Source organism: Elgaria multicarinata, chromosome 4, assembly GCF_023053635.1.
Source record: "Elgaria multicarinata webbii isolate HBS135686 ecotype San Diego chromosome 4, rElgMul1.1.pri, whole genome shotgun sequence".
Lineage (NCBI taxonomy): Eukaryota > Metazoa > Chordata > Lepidosauria > Squamata > Anguidae > Elgaria > Elgaria multicarinata.
Genome location: NC_086174.1, coordinates 55,947,113 through 55,962,495, shown reverse-complemented (window position 1 = coordinate 55,962,495; position 15,383 = coordinate 55,947,113). Strand labels below are relative to the sequence as shown.

Here is a 15,383-nt window from a genome sequence, read left to right as displayed (position 1 = left end):
GATTCCTCCAACATCCCTAACCTGCCTATTAGATTTTGAGCCATGTTCAAGGTTTTGTTCCTGAGATTCAACACCCTAAACAACTCAGGACAGGATATTGAACAAACTGTCTCCACCTATACACAACAAATTGACTCGAAATCTTCCAAGGAGGCCTTGTTGGTTGTCCCAAGATCAACAATGTGTTGTACAGTAATGGCACAAAAATGGTCCTTCCTGGGAGTGGCAGCCACCCTCTGGAATGTTCTCCCACTTATGGACTGAGAGGTGGAAACTGTAGTAGGGCTGTGCTGTTCTGGTTCCCCGAATCTGGAGCAGATCAGGCTGATCCGGACCCCCTAAATTTGGATCCAAATTGGGTCAGGGGAGGTCCAGATCAGTTTGAATCGGTTTGGGCCAATCCGGAGCTCCAGACGCAATTTTGGGTCCAACCTCAGTTTTTCCCCCATTGACTTGCATTGGAAAAGAAAAACGCCTATAACTTTTTTATGTTTCAAGGTACAGACATGGAACTAGGCACCATGATAGCTTCTAAATAGATCCTTATTCATGCCAATTTTGAAGTAAATCAAATCATCCCCTGGTTTTTAGGGAATTTTTAAAGCTTCCACCCCATTTACAAAACTGCATTTATCTCCGTCATTTTTCAAGATACACATATGTAACTAGGCACCATGATAGCTTCCACATAGGACCTTAGGCATGGCCACTTTGAAGGAAATCAGATCATATCCTGATTTTTAGCGATTTTTTAACGATTTAACCCTCAACCGTTTCTCGATTTACAAAACTGCATTCATCTCCGTCATTTTTCAAGATACAGACATGTAACTGGGCACCATGATAGGTTCTAAATAGATCCTTAGTCATGCCAATTTTGAAGCAAATCGGATCATCCCGATTTTTAGGAAATGTTTAAAGTTGCCACACTCAATTTCCCTACCATGAATCATATAAAACAACTGCAACCTATGTCTGTTTATTCAGAATTAAGTCCCACTGCATTCAATGGAGCTTACTCTTCAGTAGGTGTGTCTAAATAATCCTCTTGATATAACAGAAAGAACAAAATTAAGTAACCAATACAATGGAATTGCTCATCATTACGTTGAAAAGTCAAATATATTTAATTATATTTGATCAAATGTGTTTCTGCTTACTTTCTTCTTTCTAAAAACATAGGGATATTAACTATAACTGATGGTTCAGTTTCCAACAGGTATGCAATATTTTTTTTTCAACAGCCAATGCTACATTAAGTCAAAGATTCATGCTATTTTATGCTTTGAAATGCCATAGCTGTACATTGCAGGAGAGACCACACTTCCAAGGAGAGAGCTCAGGTTGTTAATTGGTAGATTTAGTAAAAAAAAAAAAAAAGGCACACTATTTACAGGTTAATCAATAACTACATGTTTGTTCTGGGAGCCAGTGTAGTACAGTGTAGCATGCCCCAACCTTGTGCCCTATAGATTTCAACTCTCATCTGTTCCAGTCAGCATGCTCAGTGGTCAGAAAAGATGAGAGTTACTATCCAAAATGTCTGAAGGGCTCCAGGCTAGGGAAAGCTCAGACATAAACGTCATTGGATAACCTTGGGTTACTCACCATCCAGTGGAGGCTGGTGGTTCTAATCTCAGTGGGATGGTGAATCCGCTCCAGTTTCGGTCAAAACCAAACAAAACTCTAAAGGAGCTATCCACACTGTAAAGCCTCCATTGTCACTATCTCTTAGTCTAACCTTTCTCACAGAGATGTTATTAGGGTAAAATGGTCATAGTTGGGGGCATGGATGTGTGGCATCCTTAGAGGAAGGTTGGAATAAAAACGTAGCAAGTACTTATTTATATTTTCCAGAGGTATTATCACATCAGAGACAAAAAGGCATTCCTAGCCTCCATGATTAAAGAAATAGTTTTTTCCTACTTTAAAAACAACCGCTTTATGTCCAGCAGTCTTTTATATAAGAAGCTCATAATCATAGCCATTGTTTACTCAAAAAGATTCTGAAGACATTGCTTAAAAATCTAGTTTTAGACCAGCTGCAATTTAAACACTCTAAACTAAAATAATTGCTGAGATGGTCTAGTTCAGATAACACATAACCAAATATTTTGGAGAATTCTGGCTTAATTTTGAGCAAGTGTGCTGGTGCACAAACTCTACTGCTCTGCTCCTCTTGCCAGCAGGAACAATTAACAAACCACGGACTCTCCATCCATCATTTGTTTATTATCACATCTGAACTGCGGATTGTGGCTTATCTCTTCCCAAACACAGTTTCTTGTTTCTTGTGACATGAAACTGGGCCATTGTTATCAGAAGGAAATCAGTTACAGAAAAAACATTACAGTGCAGTTCTATAAACACTTACATGGGAGTAATCCCCAGTGAACGTAATGGAGTTTATTCCTGACTATACATGAATAGAATTGCACTATTAGTCATAATGGATTTTTTATTTAGTTGGCAGTAACAATTCTGTGAAGCTACCGGAACACTTTGTTTTGTGACATTCTGCTGGTCCATCAATTGGGGTTTCCCTCAGAACTATTTTTTTTCCAGACTCAACAGAAAAAAAAAGTAAATGAAAGGAAGTAAATGATTTTTTTCCCTGTTTCAACTGAAGGCCCTTAAGAAGCAATTGTATATTGATTTCCAAATGTTTTTCTTTCTCACTTTATTTTTTTTTAAGAGAACTTTAAAAGCTCTATTTCAAGATAACCAAAGGATAGCTTTGAAACTATGGTGAGAGAATATATAAGTCAGAACTTTAAAACTTTTTAAATCTACAATTTCATTTAAATTTCAGGAAAATAATTAAATTTCCTGCAAAAGATTTAAAATGAGATTAATGGGTTTCCCCATAACCCCTTGTGGCACTCACTCTCCCTGTCACCTGCTCAAAATTCTTGAGACTGAGGGCCAATCTACGCTAGCAATTTAGTTCAGAGAGCTAGCAGTTTGAGGACCTTTGCAACACATGACATTGTTGCCAATTTGCAGCCAACCAGCACCTCCCCTTTATAAAAGCCTTTTAGTCTGTATTTTTCACTTAAAGCATTTCCTAGGTGGTTCCACTGCAGTGTGCTCCATCCCTTCGCATTAAATCCTGGGCATGCCTGTGTGACCTGGCTATAACCTGGCAGTGTCAAGGGGTGAGGCTGCCCCCTCCCCCCTCTCTCCATCCACTCTTTCTCCCCCATTGGCACTACTGTCGCCAGTCAGAGTAACTAGCCTGCCTTTCCAATTTGTAAAATCACTACAGCACCATTCCTGCCCTCCACCTCTGCACAGTTGTAGCTCTGCCCAAGGAGATTATCCAGCCCCCATTTCTCATTCATTAAAGCGTTACAACACTATTCCTAGCCTCCACAGCTGTGCAGTTGTACATTTTCCCAAGGAGATTATCTAGCCTGCTTTTTTCATTCATAAAGCCTCCAAAACTGAGAAATAGTTGCTTTCCCAGTGATTATCTAGCCTGCAGTTCCCATTCACAGGAATTCAGGGGGAGCCTGGGCAGAAGCGGGAAATAAGCCTTTCCCATTTGCTGAGTGGCACCCTGAAGTTTCTAGTCCTGTGTACTCTGCATTTCTTGCTTTGTGTGCTGCTGACAGAACAAATCGATTTAATGAAAATCTGGATATAAACAGGAAGCGCTTCTGATTCCGTTGTCATGTAGATTACCCCCAGTTTGCCTGCAATGTTTAGGAGCTGTTGCGACTGTTCCAAGCAGTTACATCAGCCTGAGTGGATGTCTGTTGATGTAATCAATGCAGAATCATGTAGCACTGTCCCAGAACTATGGAAAAAGGAAGTTATGTGTCCCTTGGACTTGTTCACACTCTGACAGTTGATGGTTCCGTTACATAGATCACTGTCTTGTTTATTATCTTTGCAAACTGCTCTGGGAGACTTTTTCTTGTCAAAGGATGGGATAAAATGCTATAAAGGGCTAAGCAGAAGCCTACACGTGGGAACAGTGGCCCACCACACCTCATCCCCATGCTGTTTGCCAGGATGGGAATAACCACTGTCTTTAATCTGAGATCGGGAATAGTAGGAGTTTTGCCCCCTGGAGGAACCCCAAGAGGCTACGTGGGCCAGATTGGGGTTCCATGCAAGCTGTCTTAGGCCCGTGGGCTGGAGGTTTGGCACCTCCGCTCTAAACAAACAAATAAAATAGGTTGCTTTTGGACCTATTCTTGAAGTGAGATTCCACTGAGAAATTATTTTAAAATGAATATCATAGGCCAGCATCTGCAATGTGAATAATTTCAGTCTGGATAAGTATTTTTTACTGTTTATTGCTTGCAGGTTTTGTTTTGCTTATACTTCATCAAGTCCCTAGCCCCGCCCATGAAATTAAACCATAGTCTTAAAATCAGAAACAAAAGTTCTATTGGTCAGATTGTGACAATATTTACTGATGGTACCTTCAATAGCACTAGATTTTAGAAAATAATTCTGTTGTTGTCTGAGGAGAAATACAGAATTCAATTTATTCTTGTTGCATAAATTGTAAGAAAAGTCATTAAACTAAGCAAATTTCATGTTTAAAAATGTGAGCCTAAGAACACTTAGCTGGAAGAAAGTTTAACTGAAATCAAAGGGATTTCTTTCCAAGTAAACTGAATTGTAAGAAGAGAACTTCCTAAACAGTGGAACATCTTACTACAGTGGAGTCACTGTTTTATGGATGAATCCAGAGCCCTTCTCTGCTAATATAATCTGGTGTTCCTTCAATGACTCTATGCAAAATCATCTTTATTTGCAAATGAATATTGACAATATCCCAATAAAAGCTTTGAAAAGTTTAGCATTTAAGTTGTGTATCAAATCATCATTGGCACAATCCATTTGCACAATCCATTTGTGCCTACATGCAGGGGGATTCTGATAGGGCACAATAGAGCCCCGTTTTGCTCTTCCACCTACCTATATGTGCACATAGGCATATAGGAATGTTAAGGGGAATTGGAAACCTGTATATGCTTTCCATATCCCCATCAAGCCCTCTATCTCCTTGTGTTACAAATTACACGCTCTGAACACAAGACATTTGAATTGGGCAGAGAATGAAGGGATGAGTGGGGATATGGGAGGCACACATAAACCTCATTCACCCTAATGTTCTATTGTGCTCTCTCTCTCTCTCTCTCTCTGTGTGTGTGTGTGTGTGTGTGTGTGTGAAAGAGAGAGAGAGAGAGGGAAGAAGGGAGAGGAACTGAGCTTCCTTGCATGGGCTCTGTGCCTGTAGTGTAGTGAATTATGCCCCATTTAATTAACTAAAAACAAATGGCAATTTCCCCCCAAATTGGCAGATAAGTTACTTTGAAGGATAATAAAGTTGCTTACAAGCTATCGCTGACCCGTGTAAAAAGAAATGAGAAAAATATTTTAAATTTTTTCTTACAAGTAACAAAGCAAAATATTTATAATACAATTTCAGAAATCAGAGTTAATTGGATTAGTGTATTATTGGCATAAAAGTTAAATTTGATTCAATAATCATGATTTGATCAGAAGAAGAAAATAATAATAGATGATTAGACACATTTAGACTTGACACAATATGATAAATGCAGGCATATGTATTAAAATTATATGCTTAAAGAAAAAATGTTCAGATGATTGTATACTGGGAATTATTTATATATAAATAGCTTCCTTATACCTGTGACTTTTGTTTGGATAAAATCTGCAGTTTGCTATAAACCGATTTAAGAATTTTATTCAGTAATCAAATTTGCCTTGTTTAATGTTTCATTTATACTAATCAGAAAAGAGAGGTAGGAATAGCCCTAAAACTGAAGAGTCAAAGCATGCTTTTAAATTTAAATGTGATACCTCTAAACCAACAATAAAGCAGAAATGACATTCAGTGTCAGCAGTAACAAATCTAACATTTGTAAATAATACAGTATAGAGAATATAGTTTAAAGAACATTTTATATAAGTGTGCTTTTTTCTATAAATTTATTTTGCTTTTTTAAAAAGTCTATTGTCTGTAAATATGAAAGGGAAGTTCAGCATCAGTCCCATACTATTTTTCCATTAGTACTGAACAGTAAGACAGGCTTCAGTTTACATTGCTTATGGAAGTCTTATTGGTTGCTGCTTTGTTGTGTTTGAAGCTTGAACAGTTCAGAATTTTTGTTGTTGAACTTTTAGCATAATGTGAGTACCAATCCCTTTCAAACACAGCTTTAAGTTGCTTGATTATGCTTGTTTTGTTCCCTGTGCCTGCTTGGTTGATGACAAGACCAGCGCCAGCATTTTGATTAAAATAGGTCCCAACCCAGTCAAAATTACCTATAATAAAAGAAAGCACATAAAATAATATATTAACATTGAAAGTAACTCTTCTTGAGAACAACCCTTCGTCATAATCTGTATTTGACTACACTAAAAGTAGTCCCTGCCTCTCTGTCTGCTAATAACTTTGCCTCTTTTTTCAATGCTAAAATCCAAACTATCCGCTCTGATCTGGCCAGCTCTGCTCCTCTTCCAGTTCCTGTTCCTCATCTGTCAGCTCCTCCTGCAAATTTCTCTGCGTTTCCTTCGGTCTCTGCGGATGAACTGTCTACAATACTGCGCTCTTCGAAGCCTTCCACTTGTTCTCGTGATCCGATTCCTTCTCGCGTCTTTATTAATCTTATTCCTGCTATCCTCCCTTCCTTGCTACATATTATTAATCTTTCTCTGTCCTCTGGTTCATTTCCTTCTGCTTTTAAACATGCTACAGTCTCTCCCATTCTCAAGAAACCTACTCTTGATAGGCTATCTCTGTCTAACTACCGACCTGTCTCTTTGTTGCCGTTTGTTTCAAAGATCCTGGAGCGTGCGGTCTACTCTCGCTGTCTTGACTTTCTTTCTAGTAACTCTGCTTTGGATCCATTTCAATCTGGATTCCGTCCTCTGCATTCCACCGAAACAGCCCTTACTAAGATCACCAATGATCTCCTTACTGCCAAGTCTAAAGGCCATTATTCCGTTCTTATTCTCCTTGATCTAACTGCAGCCTTTGACACGGTGGATCATGATCTTCTCTTAGATTCCCTTCATGACCTTGGATTTTGTGGCTCTGTCTATAACTGGTTTGCCTCCTATCTAGCGGGTCGCTCTTTCAGCGTGTTGACTAATGGCAGCTCGTCTTCCTCCTTTCCCCTTTCAGTAGGGGTTCCGCAAGGCTCGGTGCTTGGCCCGTTGTTGTTTTCCTTATACATGTTGCCCTTGGGCAAGCTTATTCAATCTCATGGCCTCCAATATCATCTGTACGCCGATGATACACAACTATATCTGTCATCTCCGGAACTTTCTCCTGATGTTCACGATCGTATCTCGGCATGTCTTTCAGATATCTCAGCTTGGCTGCTTCATCGTCGCTTGAAGCTTAACATGGCAAAGACTGAATTGCTTGTTTTTCCTCCTAAACCTTCTCCTCATCTCTCATTCTCTCTTACTGTCAATGATGTTACGCTTACTCCGGTCAAGGAAGCTCGTAGCCTTGGCTTTATCTTCGACTCCTCGCTCTCCTTTATTCCTCATATTGAGGCAGTAGCTAAATCTTGTCGATTTTTCCTGTATAATATTGTTAGGATTCGATCATTTTTGTCTGTCTCTTCTGCCAAGACGCTTGTTCATGCACTGGTTATTTCACGGTTGGACTACTGCAACCTTCTTCTCTCTGGCCTTCCTTCTTCTCACATCAGTCCCTTGGTTTCTGTTCACCACTCTGCCGCAAAGATCATCTTCTTAGCTCGCCGCTCCGACCATGTTACTCCGCTTCTGAAATCTCTTCATTGGCTTCCAATTCACTTCAGAATCCAATATAAACTTCTCCTGTTAACCTTCAAAGCTTTTCACGGTCTAGCTCCTTCCTATCTCTCCTCTCTCATCTCACACTATTGCCCCGCTCGTGCTCTTCGCTCCTCTGATGCCATGTTTCTCGCCTGCCCAAGGGCCTCTACTTCCCTTGCTCGGCTTCGTCCATTTTCGTCTGCTGCCCCTTACGCCTGGAACGCTCTTCCAGAACATTTGAGAACTACAAGTTCAACCGCAGCTTTTAAAGCTCAACTAAAAACTTTTCTTTTTCCTAAAGCTTTTAAAACTTGATGTTGTGCAGACTTCTACTGTTACTTTCTACTGTTAGTTTTTCCCTACCCTGTGCCTGCTTACCCTACCCTGTACCTGTTTGCATTCTCTTCCCCTCCTTATTGTTTTACTATGATTTTATTAGATTGTAAGCCTATGCGGCAGGGTCTTGCTATTTACTGTTTTACTCTGTACAGCACCATGTACATTGATGGTGCTATATAAATAAATAATAATAATAATAATAATAATAATAATAATAATAATAATTGTGCTAATTTTCTGTTTGTTAGTCTCAGCTGCAACATGGGTTAGTGGGTGATGGAACATGCCATATATTTCTAACTTTTCACAAGTAACATTTACTAAGAAGCAATAGTTTTATCTAAATCATTTCTTCAAATTCTTTATTGAATAATGATTACTTCAGATTTGGAGCTACAATCAACATGTATTAACCAGTCTGCAACTGGATTATGCAATGGTTTACTTACCAAAATAAGCAGCTCTGTCAGTTACCACATATTTGTTGCGATTTACCTTGAGTACAGAAGAGTTCTTCTGTTCCTTAAAAAAACAAGCACTTTCTTCTTCAAGATCAAAGAATTTCTGCATTAAAGAGAGACCTAGTTAGTGAAAACTATCCTCTTGACAGCACTGCAGAAGGAAAACATAAAGAGGATGGCCTATCACATTTGAAAAAGTGAATATAAAGACTACAAAAAGATCATGAAGAAATCGCAATTTATGAAGATTTTATGGGAAATGCCATATTCTAGACCCCTTTGTCAGTGTTGATTGCGTTCTAGAAGATTTCCGAAGAAATGGACATGTTGATTTTCAAAAGCCTGGTGTCTAATTGCCAGTTATGCAAACAGAATTATCAGTCATGAAACTGCAGTGATTACATTCAGCAGTGGCTTACAAGGCGGCAAGGTAGGTAGAAAGAGGCTGCTGCAATTAAGCAAGCAAAAACCTAAGGGGAGGGAATTTCTGCCCTTATGAGGAAGCATCCAAAAGCAACAGCAGAGGAAAACAGCAATCAGCATTCTGCAGCTGATTGAAGTAAGCACAGTGCCAATACCTGCCTGCATGGCTCTAATGCATGTCTCCCCACCCAACCCTGAAATGAACCAGGCCATTATGAATATAGATTTACAAGAAGAAAAAACATACACAGGTAAATGTTGTTTAAAAAAAGTTAGTGCAATTGTCTCTGCAGACACTTGGAAATTTCTGTTCAATCAAGGATCCTTATTCTCTGTAGGCCTAACCTGTACAGAAAACTGTTCTAAGATGGCTACACACTGCGGCATAGGTTGCCTTGGAAAATATGTAAGGTGTAAGCTGTCAGGAAAAAAGGGAGATTTTGAAAAAACTCTTAAGGTGGAACTGTTGGAAGGCTCAACGTTTTTGAAGAGTAGTATTGGAAACAATATATGAGATGTTTGGTTTATCAGCACCAAAACAACTATTTTATGTTTGCTGAATGATGTTAGAAACTACATTAGCTCTCAGGAATCTTTACTATATAGTTCAGAATTATACAAACTCAGAGCATATTCTGGTACCCGTTAGTTAAGAAAAAAAGGTGGTAACAAAATCTAAGCTAATTATCCTGTTTTAAGAACTAGGAACATGTTGAATGGAAAAGGAGGGCAGACAGGCGTCTGAAGCTGCCTTACCCAACATCTGTTAAGACAATACAGCCTACAACCACTCTCTTGCCAAAAGCTACCTCTGAGGAAAGCTACTTGTCCACTATGTGATGATGAGTGAAGGGATGTCAGAGGAATCCAGTTGGGGGTTAGAGCTTGATGAGTTTTCGTCAGCTTGGTCCCTGGAACTCCATTCCATCTTCCACCAGTTGGTCTGACTCAGTCAGCTTGCACAATTTCTTTATATTATTTTTTGCATTAAAAAAGTTGTACAAATAATGTTTGCAAATTGCACCAATTTGCATAATTTGTGCAAATTCTGGTTGCAAAAATGCACAAATTTGCAAATATTCAAATTTGCACATTTTACAGTTGAAATGTGTGTGAATTAAGCAAATTACAATTGCAGTTTACACAAATGGCACTTGTTGGCACCACATTGTTAAAAGGCATAGGAATTTTGTAACTATATGCTATACCTGCATTTTTATGCAAGAAATTGTGAACAAACCCTTTTACCTTTTCTTTACGAAAAGAAGGGTGAGGGTTTTTTTCTTTTCTTTTTTTAGCCTTTTGTGCATGTGGGACTGGTGCTCATTCTGTTCTGCCTTTCCACCCACCCCCCACTTAAACTGCCTTTCTAAACAGATCTACCATTACCAAATAATTCCCATTACTTTCTAGATCTAACACTTGCCTATTCTGTTCAATGGTGAAAAATTCCACCTATCTACCTTGGGTCAACTGTTTGGAAAGTAAGCCCCCAAGTGTTTCCCTGCTAAACTCCAGGGACTGTTAGGGGAATAAGCAAGTTAAACTAACTGCTCAAGTAGCGAAGTCGTCTAGTTTCAGTGGTGCAGCTTTATATAAATCCAAAACTATTTGTGAATAGGAGTCTAATCTTTGAGTGACAATCATGATACAGAACTTCTGGATTAAACAAAAAATAAAATGCACAAATCTAATAAAACCATGATACATTTCACAAATGTGTTGGGGTGTGTTGTTGTTGTTGTTACATCCAGCAAGGATATACAAACAATTTCTTAAAGAAAAGATAAGGGGGTTATATTGTAGAGTATGACATTTTTTTTGCTATATTTATGGTAGTATTCTATTATTGTATCTTACTGTGTTTGGATAGTTAGTGAAAAAGCAATTTAGAAATATTAAAAAGAAACATTCTTCACATAACTTTGCTGATCAGCCTTAAAATTCTACTTAAGGTAAGTAACATAGGTCCATGGCTTAATCTCTCCCATGAAATCAGTGGGTCTTAAAGATGCTTAAATTGAGGTTGGCAAGATGGGGACTTTTGCCAAATCCTAATCCCTTCCAGCAGGCAACATGAGGGGTTAGGAGCTTCTGATCTCCTCTTTGCAGAGAAGGAGAGGAGAGAGAGTGGGGAGCCAGAGTGTTCCAGATGCTTTTGTGTAACACTAAACCATTATTATTTATTTAGAGTATTTGAATACATTACATTTGAATGAGGCCTGTGTGTATTATGGAGAATGGAACCTAGATTCTAAGGCAGCTTTTCCATTCATGCAATCGTGGAAAACTGTACAAGTTGCAACAAATGCTCCTCTTTCAGCTATACAGACCTTTTCCTGAGAATTTATATTATCAGCATCAAGTAAAGAGGCACATATCACAGAATATGCTGAACTGACGCATTCACACAGAATGTGCTGAACTGACAAAATGAAAACCAAATGCAATCTAAGCGGGGAAGATGAATTGAGTGGGTGGGGTAGAAAACTACATGGGTAAGCTAAGATATTTGGCACTAGGTTGCCATGATTATCTTGAGTTAACAGGAAAGAAGATTTTGTGTTATATTTAGCAATGAGGGTTAAAGTGTGATTCAGTTATTTATTTGAAGTCAATTGTGGTGTCTTCATAAGAAATTTACTTGGAATATATCTATATCTATATATAGATTGATAGAAAAATATCATGAGGAATACTTACAACTTTTAAACTACAGCCAGAAACTTCAGTGCAAATTGCTTTAAGAGATGAAACAAAGCTAAATGTGAGTGGATTTGTTTCTTTTGAGAAACTTATGAGGAGTTGTACTTTAATATTGCGTAAAATCAGTGCTTCTCTTATCTTTCCATCCAAATATGGCCAGTACCTATGGAGAGAGCATCCAGTGTTACTTTGTTATTTATTTATTTATTTTTTCTTTTCTTTTTTTGTTAGAAAAACCCAGGATTTCCTAGCTCAAAAAAATTAAATAAAACAAGATCCTCATCTACAGATGTCTGCTATTAGCAGAGCAGGGGAGGGATTGTTCTTCTTAAAACTCCATTTGAGGAACTGTCCATCAGTAGTAGAATGAAGGGTCCAAGTGACTCCTGAGTCATATGAATGGCTAAAGGAGTGGAACTCCAGAGAATGATAGAAGTTGAGAACTTATCTCCAACTGCATGAGACAGGACCATTTTTAGGATTTTCTAGGAGGTGTTCTAACTGCAACTGAAAAATTGGTATGAGACCTTTCTTCTGGTCAGACCAGTAATGAGATATGGTCACCTTCCATGCATTGACAACTACAATGGTGTTGGCGAGCCCAGGAGCTCAAACCTAGTACATAATCCCATATTGATTGAGGATTTTTAGGGATTTTTAAGAACATGTGTATAAATGTAAGAAGAAAAATGAGTACTGAAATCATAGAATCATGGAATCATAGAATAGTAGAGTTGGAAGGGGTCTATAAGGGCATCGAGTCCAACCCCCTGCTCAATGCAGGAATCCACCAAAAGTGGAACTTCATAGGGCTCCACCACCAGTTCACAGCACCTACGGAAGGCAGATGGCCCTAATGTTAGGACTTCATATCCAATGTCAGAAAATAATTCCTTCTTCCCCATGCAGTCATTGTTAATTGGAAGATGTTCATATGTTCCACCTTGAGTGAGTGGCATGTTAAGTATAAACACTTAATTGAGAACTTAAGTTTAAGAAAATAAGCAGCATGTCAAATGGCATGTTATCCATTTCTGGTCACAAAGAGAAATGGAATATGCTAGTTTCAGAACACTTAAGTCAATGTTGTCTCCTAAACAAAAAGAAAGCATATTTGCATGCCTTCTGCTGTTGAATGTCAGAGGTGCCCAATCTTCTAGTGTTCTAAAGAAGGGGTGGGCAACCTCTCCTGTTCTGGGCCCCCGACTGCTCACCCCCAGACCAAGCCAGCATGTTGGATGTCAAAGCCCCAAAGCTCCTTCACTCCTGTGACATCATATGGCACAGCCTTGCATCCCAATTGGGGCATAAGCAGTGCACAAGCCATGTGGAAGGGAATCCCCTTGTTATCTCTGATTCCCCTTCACACTATTTGCCCTTTCTTAGGGAGGGTGAGAGACATGCAGAGGAAATTCCCTTATTATCTCTGGTCAGAAATAACATGGGAATTCCTCTCCCCGGCCTCCTCCCCAAATCTCCAGGCCAAGGATGGGAGGTGGCAGGGCCCATGGAGCTGGATTGGAAATCCTTCCCCCTTCTAAAGATTCCCATATCCAATAAATGAAGGTGCCTTTCACAAATGAGATGGCATTCAAGCATTTTGTACATGAAAATGGACATGATTTGTATCAACTTCGTTCATAGAATCCACTGGTCTGGATCCCACATTTTAAATCTTGTTGATCTCCAAGGGAAGAGCTAGGCTGCTGAACTTTCCCCCTAGGAAATCTCATAATATTAATAATAATAATAATAATAATAATAATAATAATAATAATAATAATATCTTACCCGCCTCTCCATTCTGATCGAGGCGGGGAACAACAGTAAATATAAAATACATAAAACTGAATTAAAACATAATATACATTGTTAAACCTCCTAAAATCATTTTAAAAACATCCTAAAATGATTTTAAAACATCCTAAAATTACACTGGATAGGCCTGCCGGAAGAGATCAGTCTTAATAGCTTTCTTAAATGTTGATAGACTGTTAAGAACACTGCTTTCAGAAGCAACAGTGTATTCCTCTTAATAAAGTCACATGCAAATATATATTTCTGGCATTCACTAACCTTGTCTCATTTGTGACATTGATAATAGGCAAATAGTCCATAACAGCAATATAGACAAATTGTTTAGCATCATCAATAATGCTATAGATAGCATCAATATCTAAAACTCTCTCTTTAGGGCACAGTAGCTTGGGAGAATTCTGTGAAGATAAAAAGGGTAAAGCTTACATTAAAAGTTGCACAGAGGATATTATTTACCCTTTCACCCTTCTCCAGTGCAAAATGAATACATATAAGTATCAAATATGTAAAGCGTAGGAGTTACATTCAAATTAGCTTGAGGAAGTTATTATATGATGAGCCAATATTTTCAAACACTTAATGCAGAATTGTTTGGATCTGGCAGATGTGTAGAGATTTTCTGTTACCTGTGACCTGATTTGCACATAATGCTAATCCATGTTTTATTTAACCCATGGTTAACCCATTGTTATTGCCCTTCCTAGGTTTTGTCTAGCAGACAATCAAACAAACCAAGGTTTGTTTTCTCAATTCTTTGGTTATTTGTTTCCCTCTTCCATCGCCTGCTCCCTCCCTGCATCCTAAAAGCCTTTGCAGTGCTGTAGTACTGCATGTAGAGCATATGGAGTTTTTTTAAGACTCTTGCCTGCTACCTCTATGGCCTGGCATAATTACACATAATAACAACCCACGGTTTTTTGACAATCCAAAATCCAACGACCCATTGCCTAAATAAATCATGAGTTAGCATTATATGTGAACTAGGTTAATAAGTATAAGACCACCACAAGGTATCAGTATTTCTGCACCAATTCTTGAAGGTTAGAAACAAATAATTAGATGTTAGTTCCTGGCATTCCTACATAGGAGCTATTGAAATCACAAAATTGTCAAGATCCATCATTTTTCAAATCAGTTGTCATGACCTCTCCATCATATCTGCAGCAAGGATATGTTCTGCAAGATAATTAGCTGGTTTGCATGACCAGAGCAAGGGAAAGAAGCCATGGTGGCTAATTTCCATAATGTGCCAATCACATGGTAGTTGGTTTTCCCTAATTACCCTCTCTGGCCCGCTTGCCATGTCATCCGAACCAGGGCAGCATGGTTGTTTGGAGAGTGAGGTGGGAGCCAGCAGTGCTCAAATAAGCCAACAACAGCACATAGCTTATTTGAGGGTTGCTGCCCTCAAACAAACCATGCCAACTGTGTTTGGATGACACAGTAAGCCGTGCCAGCAGGAGTAATTAGGAAAATCCGGTTGCTATATAACTAGCATGTGTGGCAGACTTAACAAGCCGCTGTGGCTTGTTAACCACACTGCGGTCATACAAACCAGAAAAGGACAGTTGCTGTTGCTGTCAGCTGTTATTTTATGACACATGTATTTCCCATGTGTTTATTATGCCAGTGGCAAGCCAAGTCTGCAACATTCTGTGTGACGGGGTCAGTTACAGGAAGCATGCGACTCTCTTGTTACAACAGCTTCACTGGCTACTTGTCTATTTCCGGGCAGAATTCAAAGTGCAGGTAAGGACCTGATTAAAGTTTAAAGGCTTGAGACCGGGCTACCTGAAAGACTTTCTCCCATATGAGACTAACACGGGTTTTAAG

General features: G+C 38.9%; 1 protein-coding gene across 1 annotated transcript in view; it reads right to left on the bottom strand.

Annotated features, from left to right (window-relative positions):
* Window positions 1–6,082: 6,082 nt before the first annotated feature.
* The window catches only part of PLD5 (phospholipase D family member 5), a 127,020-nt gene continuing 117,719 nt past the window's right edge, over window positions 6,083–15,383 (bottom strand). The window contains exons 7-10 of the mRNA XM_063125639.1: window positions 13,809–13,948; window positions 11,730–11,895; window positions 8,592–8,706; window positions 6,083–6,315 (exon numbers count right to left, since the gene is read on the bottom strand). Coding sequence (XP_062981709.1) covers window positions 6,083–6,315; window positions 8,592–8,706; window positions 11,730–11,895; window positions 13,809–13,948 — 654 coding nt within the window. The remainder of the gene's footprint in view (window positions 6,316–8,591; window positions 8,707–11,729; window positions 11,896–13,808; window positions 13,949–15,383) is intronic.